General features: G+C 40.4%; 1 protein-coding gene and 1 pseudogene across 1 annotated transcript in view; both read left to right on the forward strand.

Annotated features, from left to right (window-relative positions):
* Oca2 (OCA2 melanosomal transmembrane protein) overlaps positions 1-16,574 on the forward strand; it is a 209,294-nt gene that overhangs the window by 79,958 nt on the left and 112,762 nt on the right. The window contains exon 19 of the mRNA XM_057756393.1: positions 6,816-6,943. Within this exon, the coding sequence (XP_057612376.1) occupies positions 6,816-6,943 (128 nt within the window). The remainder of the gene's footprint in view (positions 1-6,815; positions 6,944-16,574) is intronic.
* Positions 14,158-14,564, forward strand: LOC130865371 (60S ribosomal protein L32-like; annotated as a pseudogene).

Genomic DNA, 16,574 nt, shown 5'->3' on the forward strand with positions numbered 1-16,574 from the left:
ACACGTGGCTTATGGCTTTATTTTATGTGCCTTGTCCCTTCATTTTCTTTCTCATTTACCTGTGTACAGCATGTATTTGAGTCATTCGTGTGCTAGTATCTGCCTTTTGCTTAGAGCGGCTAATATTTTTATATTAAATATAATTACCAAGATGACAGAAATTAATCTGTGCCTCACTATTTACTTCGTGAGGAGTGGCCAGCAGTGTGTCAGTCCACATGAGGCAAGAAGGAAACACGGTTCAACACGAGTCAGTAGCCAGTGCTGTTTCAAACTTCTAGAGTCTGGCACCAGGTAGTTCATTTCAGACGTGCTTAAGCACAACACAGTATGGAAACAGGTTTCCTGGTGATAATGAACTCAGTTCTCTGTGTGCCGCAAAGCTTAAGGCACGATTACATAGAAATTTGTAAGGTACAAGTGACATATTTCATCAACATAAGTTCTATAACTTAACTAAGGAAGGTAAGCAGCCCATGATAAGGATCTGGGAGAGGATAGCACTGTGGACTGACTGAGTCTGGGGAAGTCAGATGTGGCCTGGTCATGCAGATAGCACAAAGGTTACCAGGCTGTTAACCACATCTATTCCCAGCCTTCTGGTTGGAAAACATGTTATGTGAACCCCTCTTTTTGTAGGATTTTTAAAATTTTAATTAATTTATTTTATAGCCCAACCATGTTTCCCCTCCTTTCTCTCCTCCCAGTCCCTCTCCCTCCCCTCTGCCTTTCCTCAAATTATTCCTCTTCTGTTTCTATTTAGAAAGCATCAGGCCTCCCATGGGAATCAACTTAGTATGGCATATCAAGTTACAGTAAGACTAAGCACCTCCCCTTATGTTTAGGGTGGGCAAGGCAATCCAGTATGAGGAACAGGTTCCCGAGAGTCAGGCAAAGTGTTAGTTAGGGACGGCCCCTAATCCCACTGTTAGGAGTCCACAAGTAGACCAAGATACACAACTGTCACATATAACACAACTGTTGTATGTAGAGGGCTAGGTCTGTCTCGTACAGAATCCCTGGTTGTTGGCTCAGACTGTTAGTTCCTGTGAGCCAGGTAAGCTGTTTCTGTGAGTTGTCTTGTAATGCCCTTGACCCCTCTGGCTGCTCCAAACCTTCCCCCCTCTTTTCAGCAGGATTCCTCAAGCTCAGCCTAATGTTTGGCCATGCATCTCTGTATCGGTTTCCATCAGCTATTGAATAAAGGCTCTTTGGTGATAGTTTGGGGAGTCACCAATCTGATCACTGGAGATGGCCAGTTCAGGCTGTGTATCCACTACTGCTAGGAGTCTTAGCTGGGGTCATCCTTGTGGGTTCGTGAGACTTTCCCTTGTATCAGGTTCCTACCTGATCCTGTAAAGCACCCCCTTTCCAGTCATCTGTTTTAGTATTCTCCTCCTCCATGCACTCCCCAAGCTGATCCCTCAAGTTCCCAGGCCCACCTGCCCCCAGTCCAGCCAGGAGATCTCTTCTATTTCCCTTTCCCAGGGAGATTCGTGCCTCCCCCCTCAGATTCTCCTTACTACCTGCTCTCTTTTGGTGGGTAGATTGTAGTCTGGTTATCCTTTGCTTTACAGCTAATACCCACTCAGGAGTGAGTACCTACCATGTTTGTCTTTCTGGGTCTGGGTCACCTCACTCAGGAAGACCTTTTCTAGGTCCGCATCTCTTCCTCTGAAGAGACGATACTGCATGTTTAATATTCCTGGTTTCCTTGATGCTTTCCTAGAAGCACAAGAACCTGGGTCTTCTGCAGATAATCTGTGTATCTTACATTTTTTTAATTCTTTCATTTCTTATTTTTGTGTAGCTGCTTCGAAAGCACAGTTTCAGGTTCACGTCACTCTATTTTATGAGTTATTTTCTTAATCACAGCCATAGTTATTGCAAGAAACAAAGTCTAGTTGAGATCAATATCAATTTAATTTGATTGTATAAAAAAGTTTCCTCTTTATAGGCTTCTCATCTCTTTGTCTTTTGTGCTATTATGGTTACAGAATTTTCAATCTTTAGATTTTTTTTGTTCACTGTTTTACAATTATTGCTTTATGATGCCATACTTTAAATAACATGAAAGGTACAAAGATCATATCTATATTGTTTTGTTTATGTACATAAATTCCTCCATAAGTGCTATTTCTTCATATGGTTGAAGTAACTTTGAAAAGTGTTTTCATTTAAGACTCAAAGATTTCTTCTTGTATTCCTTAGATGAAAGGTATCTGTGAGCTTTCCTAGTTTTTGTTTAGGAATTCATTATTGTTTCTCATTTTGAATGACAGTATGGCTGTGCATGGAATTCTTGGTTGAGAGTCTTCTTTTTCAGCACTTTGTGTGATCTTAGGGCCTTCCAGCTTCAGTACTGTGTGATTGCTCAGTACGTGGTCAGTTACTTCCCTCACTGACTGAAAACTTTCTCTTTGTGTCTCTCTTGTCTCTGAGCACTTTTCCTATGATGTCACTGAGTGTGGTTCTCTTGGAATACATCCTTTTTAAACTTAATTGATTTTTTTTGGATGTTAAGATTATTTTTTTCTCATTTTTTCAGCTATTCATTCTGTCCTTCTCCTTCTACCTTTCCTTTTAGAATTCTTATGATCCATATGTTGGTCTGCCTGATGGTGTCCCACAAGCCCCTTATGTTAATATTTTCTCCTTGCTAATCTCCTTACTAAGATCAGAACTCTTTGTTCTTTATCAGTGTCTAGCTTATCCTTCGTATTATTAAAAGCTTAATAAACTAACTTCCAGATTTCAAACACCTTGACCATAATTTCATTTCTCTTAAGGGGGAATTGATTATTTTCAGAGTTCTTTTTGATATTCACATTGACATCCTTCCGTAGCTGAATTCCGATGCATTTTTAATTATAGAAATTAGTTCTGCCATGGTCATTAAAGACTTTTGTTGCTTATTTTTTTCTTACAATATATTTTGATCACATTTTCTCCCCCCTAATTATTCCCAAGTCCTCCCCACCTCCCTACTCTTCAACTTCATGTTCTTCCCCTCTCTTTCAACACCCCCCAAGACAAAATCAAAACAAACAAACAACAAAAAACCCCAATAAGACAAAAGTATAAAAGCAAAAAAATTGTACATAAAAATACATGGAATTTAATGTTCCATTGGCCATCTATTGGGCATGAAGCCTTCCCTTGAATGTGGTTGATATGCCCCTGAGACTCCATTTGAGAAAACAGATTTTCCATTTCCCAGCAGGTATCAATTGCAAATAGCTTATTGGTTAGGAATAAGACTTTTGTTTACTTTCCAAATAAAGAATTCATTGAAGCTGCTTCTGTTCATTGCTTATTGGTGATTTGTCCATTTCTCCTTGGAGATTGTTGAGATCTCTAAGAACCTGGCTGTTAGAGTAACTTCAATGATGGACTGAGCTGTCTTGTTGGCCATCACAGACACTGACATGTGAAGCTAGGAGGGCTAGCTCCCCTTCCCTGGTTTATTCAGACCTTTGGCAAGAACCCAAAGGTACGTTTTGCAGGCTTGGCTGCGTTTCAGCTACAGTTCTCCAAGTATTCACCCCCTGGTCTTCTACTCTTTTTGGTTCTACTATGTTTTGAACAACGCTCCCGGTTTCCTGTGTTGTGCACACACAGGTTGGTGATTTGGGAGGGGAGCAAATATTCTAATGACCCATCCACCTTTCATTGTTCATTTCCAATATTTGTATCACGTAAGTTTGTGCAAACACCGAGGTAGCTGACTTTTTGAAAGTGATTTGAAAAGACAGCAAGCATGTTTTCGGCCATAAACTTTTAAAAGAAAAGTCCATTTAAACGAAGACGTCTGTGAGTTATCAGTAGAATAGTAAGGTATGTTTTAAGGCAATTATTAAAACTCTCAAGTCAAGTGATTAATATTTATTAATACTATTTTTTCTTTGACAATTAACCTTGACAACCTAAGTTATATCAAACATATTAATGTTATTTTCTATGTAAATTGTATCTCCCTCTAGCATTTGTAAGACAGGCAATTCTTGTTTTAGAAAACCAAATGAAAGCAATTCATATCTCAGTCTTATTAGGAATAGTAGGACTAGAGACTTTTCCCTCGTCTGAAATTCTCTGTTTTGGAATCATCATGTTAGAAACAGTAAGGTCTGTCTTGTGGGATATTTGTACACTGTGTGAGGGTGCGTTGCTGTGATTGGTGTAATAAAAAGCTGAACAGCCAATTGATAGGCAGGAAGTATAGGTGGGATTTCCAGGGAGAGAAAAGAAGAAAAGGAGGAATTGAGGGAACAGGAAAAGCCAGGAGACAGAGAAGAAACAGGAGGTGCAAGAGGGAAGAGAGGTAACAGAACATACTAGAATGCAGATTAATATAAATGGGTTAATTTAATTTGTAAGAGTTAGTTGGGAACAAGCCTAAGATAAATACCAAGCATTTATAATAAAAAAGAAGTTTCTGTGTTATTATTTGGGAGCTGGCTGGCAGGAAAGAAGTTTCTGTGTCATTATTTGGAAGCTGGCTGGTAGGATAGAAAAAGAACTCCTTACAGGTCTGTCAGCTGTTCTGTTTGTTGTGGTCATGTTTCAAATTCTTGGCATTTGTAACTTTTGTAAGAATTTTGAAAAATCTTGTGGGAGTTAATCATTTCAGATGATTTTCAAATGCTTGCTTGTGACATAGCTTGTTGTAACAAAACTCAACAACATGAATAAGCTAGCTTTTCTTTGACTATTTGTACAATATTACTTAAATGTTATGCATTACATTTTTTTTTCATGAGGCCAGATGCTTTGGGATAGAATATGTTATGTTGGGTAAAACACTCTCCCTACCATCTCAAGAGATCTAACACAATAAAGAGTTTTTCTTACTTGTACTGTTCAGTGCTGATAGATAAGTTCCTTTTGGACAGGGAACCAACATTCTTTTAACTCCATCATGTCACACACAGTTTCTGTGTCACCTTGGCTGGGAAGAAATGGTAGACAGGCTAAAAGCTACCCTAGGGGCTGGTTAGAAATGTGGATCTTTTTCATTCACAGCTCAGGGACTAGGTTGTGTCTTCATCTATGTCCACAGGAGTGAGACAATTTCCAGTAGGGAGAACAATAGGGGTGGGGAGCTATGATGATATACTGATCTGAATAATACTCTGATTTCTTATATTGAGCACACACAGATCAGTGATTTGGGAGTAGAGCAAAGAATATAATGACCTATCCACCTTTTATCTTCATTTCCAATAGCTTGTATTGCATAGGTTTGCACAAACATGTAACGAGTCTTTCTCTGTTCTGCCAGCCAGCTCCCAAATAATGACATGGAGACTTCTTATTGATTAGGAAAGCTGAGCCTGTATCCTGGACTTATTCCTAACTAGTTCTTAAAACTTAAATTAATCTGTTCCTATTGATCTACATTTTGCCTCATGACTTTTTACCTTTCTTTCATTCCGTCTCCCTCCAAGTCTCGTTGTCCTCTCCCCTGCCTGCCTAGATTCATCCTAGGATTCTTTCCTTTTTCTGGAAGTCCTGTATATTTTTCCTATCTATCTATTGGCCGTTCAGCTTTTTATTACACTAATCACAGCAATCTATCTTCACACGGTGTGCAAATTTCCCACAACACAAACACTGAGACAGCTGACCTTTTGAAAGTGATTTTGACAGCATGCAGCTTTTCAGCCACAGATTTTAAAAGAAAAGTTCATTTAAACAGAGGTCTCTAAGTTATCAGTAAAATGGTAAGGTATATTTTAAGGCAATTATTAAAACTTTAAAGTCAAGTGGTGACTACTTATTGATATGAATTTCTTGTTGGCAAATGAACGATTGTACAAAACATGCTCTGAAATATTTCCAGTGCCCTTATGTGATAAAACTTGTGAGTTGCTGTACCACAGTGCTCAGCCGTCAGGAGTGGTTAGAACCTGCTCAGATGTTGGTGAACATGAAAAGTCAATGAAAAAAAAATGTGTCTTCTTTGAGCGTCAGGGAACCTGAGGAGAAAGGGGACAGTCTTAATGCTTCTGTAATCTCTAAAGGCAGCTGGGTACATTTCTCAGGTCTAGTCTGCTTTGTTGCCATATTTCAAGGCTCTGTTTCTATTGAATGAGGTAGCTGTAGTCATTCTGTGAATATTTATGTCATATTCATTTGTAATAGCCAAACACTAGAAACCATTGGGATGTCTTTAATTGGCAAATGGGCCATATATCATGGCATAGCCAGATAATGGCATACCAGTGACTGCTGAAAAACTTTGAAATTTGACTTACATAACAAAAGGGAAGAAGCTTAAAGTAATTTGCTAAATGCTGCTTTTCTGGCAAGGTTATCTGTCCACTGAGAAGTAATCAGAAAATATATGTGCCATTAGATCAATGTGCCTGTGAGGGCCAGAGCATATCTTAAAGGCAGGACATTAGGTAGCATATGTGGGGTTGTGGGTTTGATTTGTAGCATTGAGAGAAGGGAGAAAGCAAGAGAGGAGAATACAAATCTACATTTAGAGAGAATACAGAGGATGTAAACTGATCTATAGAGATAAGAGAAGGATGTTTTATTGGGAGTGTATTGTTCAGTGATAGAAGGATCTGGAGGGGGGCAGAGTGTGGATGGGCATGAGTTCTGGGATGATGAATATGCCCATTATCTTGACTGCAGTATTGCTTCATGAAATATACATAAGCTAAAATAGAAATTATACTTTTAAATGTACACAGTTTGCAGTACAGCAGTTGCTTTCAATGAAAAATAAACCATTCAGAAGACAAAACATCAACTGGTGTGTTAGCAATGGATCTATTACAGGATGGGTTCTGCTTGTTTTACAGGATGGATTGCTATGCTGGGGGCCATCTGGTTGCTAATTTTAGCGGACACTCATGACTTTGAGATAATTCTACACAGAGTGGAGTGGGCGACTCTCCTCTTCTTTGCAGCACTCTTTGTACTAATGGAGGTAAGACCTTGTATGGATGGAGGTTAGACTTTGTACTGATGGAGGTTAGACTTTGTTCTGATGGAGGTAAGACTTTGTATGGATGGAGGTTAGACTTTGAACTGATGGAGGTAAGACTTTGTATGGATGGGAGGTTAGACTTTGTACTGATGGATGTAAGACTGTATTGATGGAGGCAAGACTTTGTACGGGTAGAGGTTAGACTTTGTACTGGTGGAGGTTAGACTTTGTACTGATGATGGGAATTAGACTTTGTACTGATGTGGGAGGTTAGACTTTGTAGAGATGGAGGTTAGACTTTGTATGGATGGAGGTAAGACTTTGTATGGATGGAGGTTAGACTTTGGACTTTTGGCTATGTGAACTTTTACTTGATTTTATGTTTCATATTTATTTATAGAGCTAAGCCTAAGGTTTCGGGTGTTTCTTCATATTCACTAAATGGAGAATGATAGAGGTTAATATTAACATGACCAGTTTTTATCTCAGTCATTTAAATTCTTCTTGTAAAAACATTGACTTTGTTGATATTGTTTTCTTTTTCCTAAATTGTTTTTGTGACAGGTGAATTTGGTTTAATTTAATTTGTTTATAAAACATAGGATTTGCTCAAAATTAAGACTGGAGAAAAATGACTTGCAAGAACTAGTTCATCAGGTAAAAGGAACTGATGTGGGTTGCACAGCATTGAATGAATACTGCTTTTGATTGTGACTATTTCTAAAAATTATTCACACTATGTGCTTTCATCTTGAGACATTGTTTACCAACATGCGCCTTCCTCAAATAGAGAGGGAGAAAAATAAGTAACAAAAATCCTACTCACCAAGGGGTCCCCGCCTATGCACTGATTCATTGTGTCCCTCAGGTTTGACCTGTGTGTGCTTTCACTTTTAAGGTAGAATTATTCCTCAAATTTCTAAGTAACGGCTTATGTGACTCCTGCAAATATAGTTTGGTATTTCTTAAATGAATTTTAAAGTTAGTATACTCAGTGATGGGCTTTACTACTGCAATTCCATGTAGATGTCATACTTCTTTCTAACCCCCTTCTGCCACACCCTCTCGTTCTCTACTCCACTCTCCCCAGCCCACTGATATCCTCCCTTCTGCTTTCATGTCCGATGTATTCTATTAGTCTCCCCCTTCCCACCCTTCCTCACGTCCTCTCTTCCTAACGATCTCTTCCTATTCCCACTCATGGTCCCTTATCTTCATTCACGACCCCCCCACACACACACCACGCACACACACACATGCATATCCAATTCAATCTAGATTCCACATACGAGGTGAAGCATGCAGCAAATTGTCTTTCCGAGTCTGGCGTATGTTGGTTCTGTAATGACTTCCAGGTCTGTCTGTTTTCCTGCAAATCTGATCTCCTATTGTTTTTACAATTACATATCTTGATTTTGGGTCTGTGATTTTATATTCATTGTGTGAGCCACGTGTGGATGCCTGCACACACTCATCTGTTTAAGGACATCTGGGCTGATTCAAGGTCGTAGGTGGAGTCCCTGTGAATGGTGTGGGAGTAAACACCAATGAACATGAATCTCTGTGGTATGTTAGCTTAGGATTCTTCAGGTACATATCCAGGAGTGGTATGCCTGGATCATATGGTAGCTCTATTTTGCATTTATTGAAGACTATTCCCCCTGAATCCTATAAAAGCTGTGTAAGTTTATATTCCTATCAACATCATATAAGGGTTCCTCTTTTGCTCACCACAATCTGCTATCTGGTTTATTAGATGTTGGAGAATGTCATGTGCTTTGATCATACTCACCCTGCCTTCTCCAGCTCTTCTCAGACACACCCACTTCCCTTATCACTTAACTTTGTGTCCCTTTTCTTTCCTTATCAAGGCTAATTTGTGTCACCCACATCGTTTTTGAAGTGTGGTCTTTCACTGGAGTGTGGTGGACTTCCAGGGGCCACATTCATGAAAAATTCCGAATACCCCATTCAACAGATAATGATGGTCAGAATGCCTCAGAAATCTGGGATTATTCTGTTTTTGGCTTGCACAGGTCTTGTGTATGGTGTCACAACTGCTGTGACTCCATATGTGGAGCTTCCCAGCCATGCGCAGAAGACACTGCTTCTTTATTAGCCATCTGTAGCCTCTTACACTCTTTCTGCCCCTCTTCTTCAATGGTTCCTGAATCTCAGGATGAGAGTTGCAGTCTAGGTACTTCTTTAGGGATGGATATTCTGCAATCTCTTATTCTCTGCACCTTGGCCAATTGTGAGTCTCTGTGTTAATCACCATCTACTGAAGATGAAAGCTTCTCTGATAAGGGTTGCTAGATGCCTTGTTCTCATGGGTATAATGATAGGCCCCAGGTGCACTGTGCAGAAAATCAGTAGTAAATCGTGGTGTATGACCTATCACCTGTCTAACCTTATATTCTTAGCCTGATAATCATGCCAGCTAGAGTTTTCATCTTGTGGAGCTGAACTTAAATTCAAACAGAAAGTGATTGGTTATTCCCATAATGTTTATGCCACTATTGCACCACTTGGCATGTCTTGCCAGGGTGGTTATTATTCTAGTACATAGGGTTCATACTTTGTTTTGACAATTACTTTATTCTCTAGTAGTTTGCTTGGCATCTTCTATTACTATGAAAACTGGTCAATAGTGTGGAAGCTTCTAGGCCAACTCCAATTTGATTCCTCCATGTACTCAAGTATATGGTATCTTCAGCAATAAGGTTTCCTTAACAGGGTCTTGAGGGTAACCAGGAGCATTGGCAATGCTTATAATGTTTAGGGCTCTTTGATATTTCACTGGCCAACAACTCCTAAACAGGTAACCCATTGCCAGTGCTGGGTGTTTTTTATTTGTTAGTTTCTGGTGTTTGGTAGGAACATTGTTGCTTTCTTATGGAAAACTTTATTCTGATTCTTGTTATGTGTGTATATAGATGGATTTTAGGAAGCTTCTAAGTATAGGTTTCCATGTGACTTTTCTGTCAAATCTTTGGTGTTTTTTTTCCCTCACAGTTTCCCTCTCCTACTCCATTCTACCCCACTTACCACAATCCATCCCTTCCTAGTTCTTCTCTCCTTGTAATCCATTATGTCAGTCATTCCATCTTCCCTCCCTTGAAAGCCCTTCTGCCCTTATTAATTTTTTTTATTTCTATGACTATTCCAAATAAAACACACACATTTAAAAATTCAAAGCTAAAATCCACAATTGAGTAAAAATATTTGAGTTTTGTTTTTCTTGGTCTCAGTTACCTCATTCAGAATGACTGTTTCTACCTTCTAATTTCATAATTTTATTTTTTTCTGAAAGCTAAGTAATAGCCCATTGTGCAAATATGCCATATTTTCATTATTTATTCATCAGTTCATGGGTATCTAGACTGTTTCCATCTCCTGGCTTTTGTGAGCACAGCATCAGTGAACATGGACGAGCCAGTATCTTTGTAGTTTGATGGTCTGCTCTGTCCTTTTAAGAGACAAGTCATGCCCACTCCCTCCCCTGTCCACTGAGGCAAGCTGAAGTTCTCCCCACTTCTCCCCTTCTCCATCTGTCTCTCTCTCTCTCCCTCCCTCCCTCCCTCTCTTTCCCTCTCTCTCTGTTTTCCCCTTTCCCCTTTCCCTTCCATAACCCACTAAATAAATATCCAACCTCATTCTGCATGGTATGCCTATCCATATCTCTGTCTCTTGCCCACCATGTGGCTCCCTGCCTGGGGCCAGCTGCCTTTGAAGACCTGCAGCATGGTCTTTTGGCATGCCCATCCATCTGTCTCTCTTCATGGGACTGGCTGCCCTGTTGAGGTCTCTCACCCACCCCATGGCTTCCTGCCTGGGACTCGTTGCCTGCTGCAGCCACTCAGGGAACTGTGCCATCCCTGCCTGGGACTGACTGCTCCTGGGACCCACTGCCTGCTGCTTGCCACCACTTCGAGGGACCTGTGGCATGGTCTCATGGCCCTGCAGCCACTTGGGGACCTGCAGCATTTTTACTTTTTTCTTTTACCACTACAGTAGTAGGATATAGAGTCCTTTGTGTACATACCCAAGAGTGGTACAGCTGAATCATGTGGTAGATATAATTTTAGCTTTTTGACAAACTTCCAACTGATTTCCATAGTGGTTATACCGCTTGCATTTCCACAAGTGGCAGATGAGTCTCCCTACCCCCACATCCATGTTAGCATTTGCTGTCATTTTTTTTTTTTTTTTTTTTTTGAGGATGGCAATTCTGACTGTGGTCAGATGAAATCTCAAAGCAGTCTTATGTTCACCATTCTGATGCTAAGCATGTTGAACATTTTCTCAGGTATTTATTGGCTGTTTGTAATTCCTTTGACAACCTCCTTTTCAGTTTACTGGCTATTTGTGTATTGAGCAATTTATTATTTTGCTGTTTAATATTTGAAGCTATTTATAAATTGCAGATATTAACCATCTGTCTGATATGTAGTTAGCAAAGTTTTTCCCCTCTGTTTTGTATGCTGCCTTTTCACTCTGGTGACCATGATTTCTCTGCACAGAGGCCCTTTGCATTTATACAATCCCTTTTTTCATTTCTTGGTGCTCCTTTCTCTGCTATCAGAAACCTTTTTGAAAAATCTTTGTTTGACCCTTTACCCTAAGTATTTTTACCTATGGATCTTCAGCAGCTTCAGGTTCTTAGGTCTTTCATCCAGGGCTTGGAGTAATTCTGAATTGATTCTGTCAGGATGAGAAACACAGCTTTAATTTCCTTCCTCTATGTGTGGGCATTCGGTGTTCCCTGAAGTGTTTGCTGAAGAGGCTGTGTTTTTCTCTGTTTATGTTTTTGGAAGCTTTGTTAGGAGGCTATAGCTGCGTGAGTTTATTTCTGGGCACATCACTTTATTCTGTTCTTTGGTATATGTGTCTGTTTTTGTGCCACTAGAGTACAATTTTTGACACCATGGTTCTGTGATACAATTGGGATCAAGTAGTGTGATGTCTCCAGCCCTGTTCTTCTTGCTTCATCATGCTTTGATTATCTGGAGTCTTTTGTGATCCCATGTGAAATTTAAGGTTTTTTTTTCTATTCTGTTGTTAATATTTTGATGGGGATTGTATTGAACCCGTAGGTTACTTTTAATGATATGACCATTTTTACAATATGGAACCTGCCAATATATAAGCATTAAAGCTCTTTGAATCTTCTAGCAGGTGCTTAACCTTGTAAAATTGGAATGTGAAACCATTCACAAAGGAGTCATTCAAGAACTGAACAATAAATACAGTTATCAACTAATCAACCAACCAATCAACACCTTATAATGCTTTAAATAGTTTATGATTTCGTGTTAGACTTCATTCATTATTATTTTTGGTCATATACACTTCTGGGCCATGACTGAACACATTTGATTCTGTCTTAAAATTTTATTGAAGATATCTTCACGTTCTTTGCAGATTATTATTATTATTGTCATTATCGTCATTATTTTAATTTTTATTGATTCCCTGTAGATGTCACATCAGGCATGCTGATCCCACTTGTCTCCCAATCCCCTCCCACCTGCCCTCTGCCCTTGCAATCGCCTGAAACAAATTTAAAAGAAAAAAAACAAACCAAACGAGAGAGAGAGAGAGAGAGAGAGAGAGAGAGAGAGAGAGAGAGAGAGAGGGAGAGAGGGAGAGAGAGAGAAGGAGAGGGAGAGGGAGAGGGAGAGAGGAATCTTGCTGTGGAAGCTGTTGAGTGGCCCATTGAGTCACACATTGTACCCTTTGGTCCATTCATCTTTACTTGCAAGTGTTCATTGCCATGAATCATTGGTCTGTTTCTGCTACAACAATGGGCTCTCACTGGGGCTCCTCTTGAATGTGCTATTGTTGTCCTGTGTCATGGAGATCCAGCTGTTTCAGATCTGTAGGTCCAGCTCCTTCACATGCTCCACAGTTCATAGATGAGGTGGACACTGGGATGGGACAACTCTTAGCCCTGATTGGACCTGGGTGGTAGCTGGCTTGGTCAGTCTGCCAGCTTTCCCTCATGGTCACTACCTGGGTAAGCTCTCCAGCATTGCCTTGGCTAGCCCACCCAGCACAGCCTGAAGCAAAGAGTGGGAACCAGGTCTTTTGCTCTCAGGTCTTCAGATCCAGGTTACCCATACTCATAGTGCCAAGGGCCAGCTCTACTATTTTACCCAGGTTAGGTATAGGGCCCTTTATATCAATTGCTGTAGGGGCTGTGGAGGGGGTGGGGAAGGTGGAGGGGGTGGGGTAGGTGGAGGGGTGGGGAGTCAACTCTCCTGTTCTTGTTTACCTGCACCCTGGATAACAGGGTCACTTTTGTGTACTCCCTGGCCAGGGTGCAGGGTCCACTCTCCTGTGCACTGCATCTGGTGGGGGGTAGGGCTGGTTCTCTCACTCTCTTGTGTGACCCCACCACCAGCCCTCTTGCTTGCCACAGGTAGCAAGCAGGAAGGGGTGAGGACACCTTTCCCTTGCATGCACAAATTAACATCACCAACAATGAAAACTAAATTAACAGGAGATAGCAATCACTGGCATTAATATCCCGTAATGTAAATGGACTCAACTCACCCATAAAAAGGCACAGGCTAACAGATTGGATACGAAAACAAAATCCATTTTTCTTCTGTATACAAGAAACACATCTCAACCTTAAAGACAGATATTGTCTCAAAGTAAAGGGTTGGGAAAAAATATACCAATCAAATGGGCCTAAGAAACAAGCAGGTATAGCTATCCTAATATCTAACAAAACAGACTTCAAGCTAAAATCAGTCAAAAGAGACAAAGAGAAGGTCATTTCATATTAGTCACAGGAAAAATCCACCAAGAGGAAATTGCAATCCTGAACATCTATGCTCCAAATACAAGGGCATCTTCATATGTGAAAGAAATACTTCTAAAGCTTAAATCATACATTAAACCCCACACACTAATAGTGGGAGACTTCAAGACTCCCCTCTCACCACTGGACAGGTCAGTCAGACGAAAAATGAACAGAGAAATAAGAGAACTAACAAATGTTATGACTCAAATGGACTTAACAGACATCTATAGAATATTTCATCCAAACAGAAAAGAATACCATAGTAAAAATGGCAGTCTTACCAAAAACAATCTACAGATTCCATGCAATACCTTCAAAGACCTTGAAAGAACGGTTTGTAGGATGGCTTTCTTTGCTTTATGTTTAAAAACCACCTATGGGCCTTCTCCTTTGTGGCATCATGGCTGCCCTCCAGCCTCTGGTGAAGCCCAAGATTGTCAAAAAGAGGACCAAGAAGTTCATCCGGCACCAATCAGATAGATATGTCAAGATTAAGCGAAACTGGTGGAAACTCAGAGGTATTGATAACAGGGTGCAGAGAAGATTTAAGGGCCAGATCCTGATGCCCAACATTGGTTACGGGAGCAACAAGAAAACTAAGCACATGCTGCCTAGTGGCTTCTGGAAGTTTCTGCTCCACAGCGTCAAGGAGTTGGAGGAGCTGCTGATGTGCACAAGTCTTACTGTGCTGAGATCGCTCACAATGTTTCCTCCAAGAACCAAAAAGCCATCATGGAAAGAGCAGCAAAGCCGGCCTTCAGAGTCACCAATCCCAACGCCAGGCTATGCAGCGAAGAGAACGAGTAGATGGCTTGCATGTGTATTTTATTTGTGTTTAAATAAAACACAAAACACAAAACTGAAGAAAAAAAACCACCTATGAGTGAGTACATGTGATAATTGTCTTTCTGTGTCTGGGTTACCTCACTCAGAATAATATTTTCTAGCTCCAACCATTTTCCTGCAATATTGTGAAAATGAACATTTTGCCAAAAGATTTAAAGCAATTCCAATTAAAATACCCATCTCATTCTTCACAAAATTAAAATGCTATTATAAAATTCATATGGAGCCAAAGAAGACTACAAATAACTAAAATAATTGTAGGCAAAAAGGATGATTCTGGAAGGATTACCTTTCCAGATATCAAGATTTATTTCAGAACCATAGTAATAAAACAATATGGTACTGACACAAAACAGATGTGGAGACCACTGTAATAAGAAAGAAGGTCCAAACATGGTGCATGTGACTCCAGCCACTTAGTATTTGACAGAGGCAAGAAGAACACAAATGGGGGGAAAAGTGTCTTTAACAGATGGAGCTGGCACAGCTGGGTGCCATCCAAAAAGAATATTATATTCCTATCTCTCACCTTGTACGAAGAGCAACTCCAAATGGATTTAAAATCCAGATGTGGAAACCGAGAGACAAGACTGCTGGGAGAAAGCGTAGGCAGTGCCTACCTGATATAGGTGTGGAAAAGGGCTTCCTGAATAGCTTGTTAGCCCAGGATTGAGGCCAACAACTCACAAGTGGAACTTCATAAAACTCAAAAGGTTCTGCACAGCAAAAGAAGGAGCCCGTGGAATGGGAGAGCATCCTTTCTGCTCCTACACCTGACGGAGGACTGCTACCCAGAGCATAGGAACACTGAAAACAAAAGCAGCCAAACGAACGACCCCTGCTCCCCAAAAACCCCCAGAGTAAAAACAACAAAAAGTAGGCTTGATACCCAAACAGACAGTTTTTAAAATTAAAAAGGATTGCTAAGGAACAGCTCAGAAAGTGCCCATCAACCTTAGCCATTCGGGAAATGCAAATCAAAACACTTTGAGATTTCATCTTACCCTAGTCAGAAGGGCAAAGGTCAACTAAATAACCGACAGCAAACACTGGCGAGGATAAGGGAACTGTTGTTCATTATTGGTCTGATTTCATACTTGTTGCGGGAGCTCCTTTCGACTTAAACAAAAGGGGGTGGTGTTGCGGGAGCTCCTTCACTCCTTCAGCCAATAGCCGCTGGAGCTCCCGCAACACATACTGGCCCAGTGTGGAGATCTTTTAAACAACTAAAAAATATATCTACTATATGACCCAGCTATACCACCCCTAGGCATACATCCATAGAACATACCTCCTTGCAGATACGTGCTAAGCCGTGCTCATTACAGCTCTACTCACAATAACCAAATCATGAAAATTGCCTAAATGTCCTCAACCAACGAGTGGGTAGTAAAAATTTGATACATATGCACTATGAATACTATTCAACTGTAAAGAAAAATAAAACCATAAAATTTACAGATAAGCTGGGCGATGATGGTGCACACTTTTAATTCCAGCACTCAGGAGGCAGAGGCAGGAGGATCTCCGTGAGTTTGAGTCCAGCCTGGTCTACAGAGCTAGTTCCAGGACAGCTAGGATTGCTACACAGAGAAACCCTGTCTCGAAAAACCAAAACCAAATAAACTAATAAACAAACAAAAAACAAAAAGAGTATATTCATGACCTCTTTTACTGGGCAGTGGTGGTGCACACCTTTAATCCCAGGATTTGGGAGGCAGAGGCAGGTGGATCTCTGTGAGTTTGAGGTCAGCCTGGTCTACAGAGCTAGCTCCAGGAAAGGCTCCAAAGCTACAGAGAAACCCTGTCTTGAAAAAAACCAAAAAAGAAAAGAAAAAGAAAAAAAATAATTTACAGATAAATGTATTTGGAAAAGGTCATACTGAGTGAGGTGTTCCAGACCAGAAAGACTAATGTTACATATTCTAGCTCCTTTGAGTTTCCTAACCTCAGATCTTCAGGTTGTAGATA

This window comes from Chionomys nivalis, chromosome 23, assembly GCF_950005125.1.
Source record: "Chionomys nivalis chromosome 23, mChiNiv1.1, whole genome shotgun sequence".
Lineage (NCBI taxonomy): Eukaryota > Metazoa > Chordata > Mammalia > Rodentia > Cricetidae > Chionomys > Chionomys nivalis.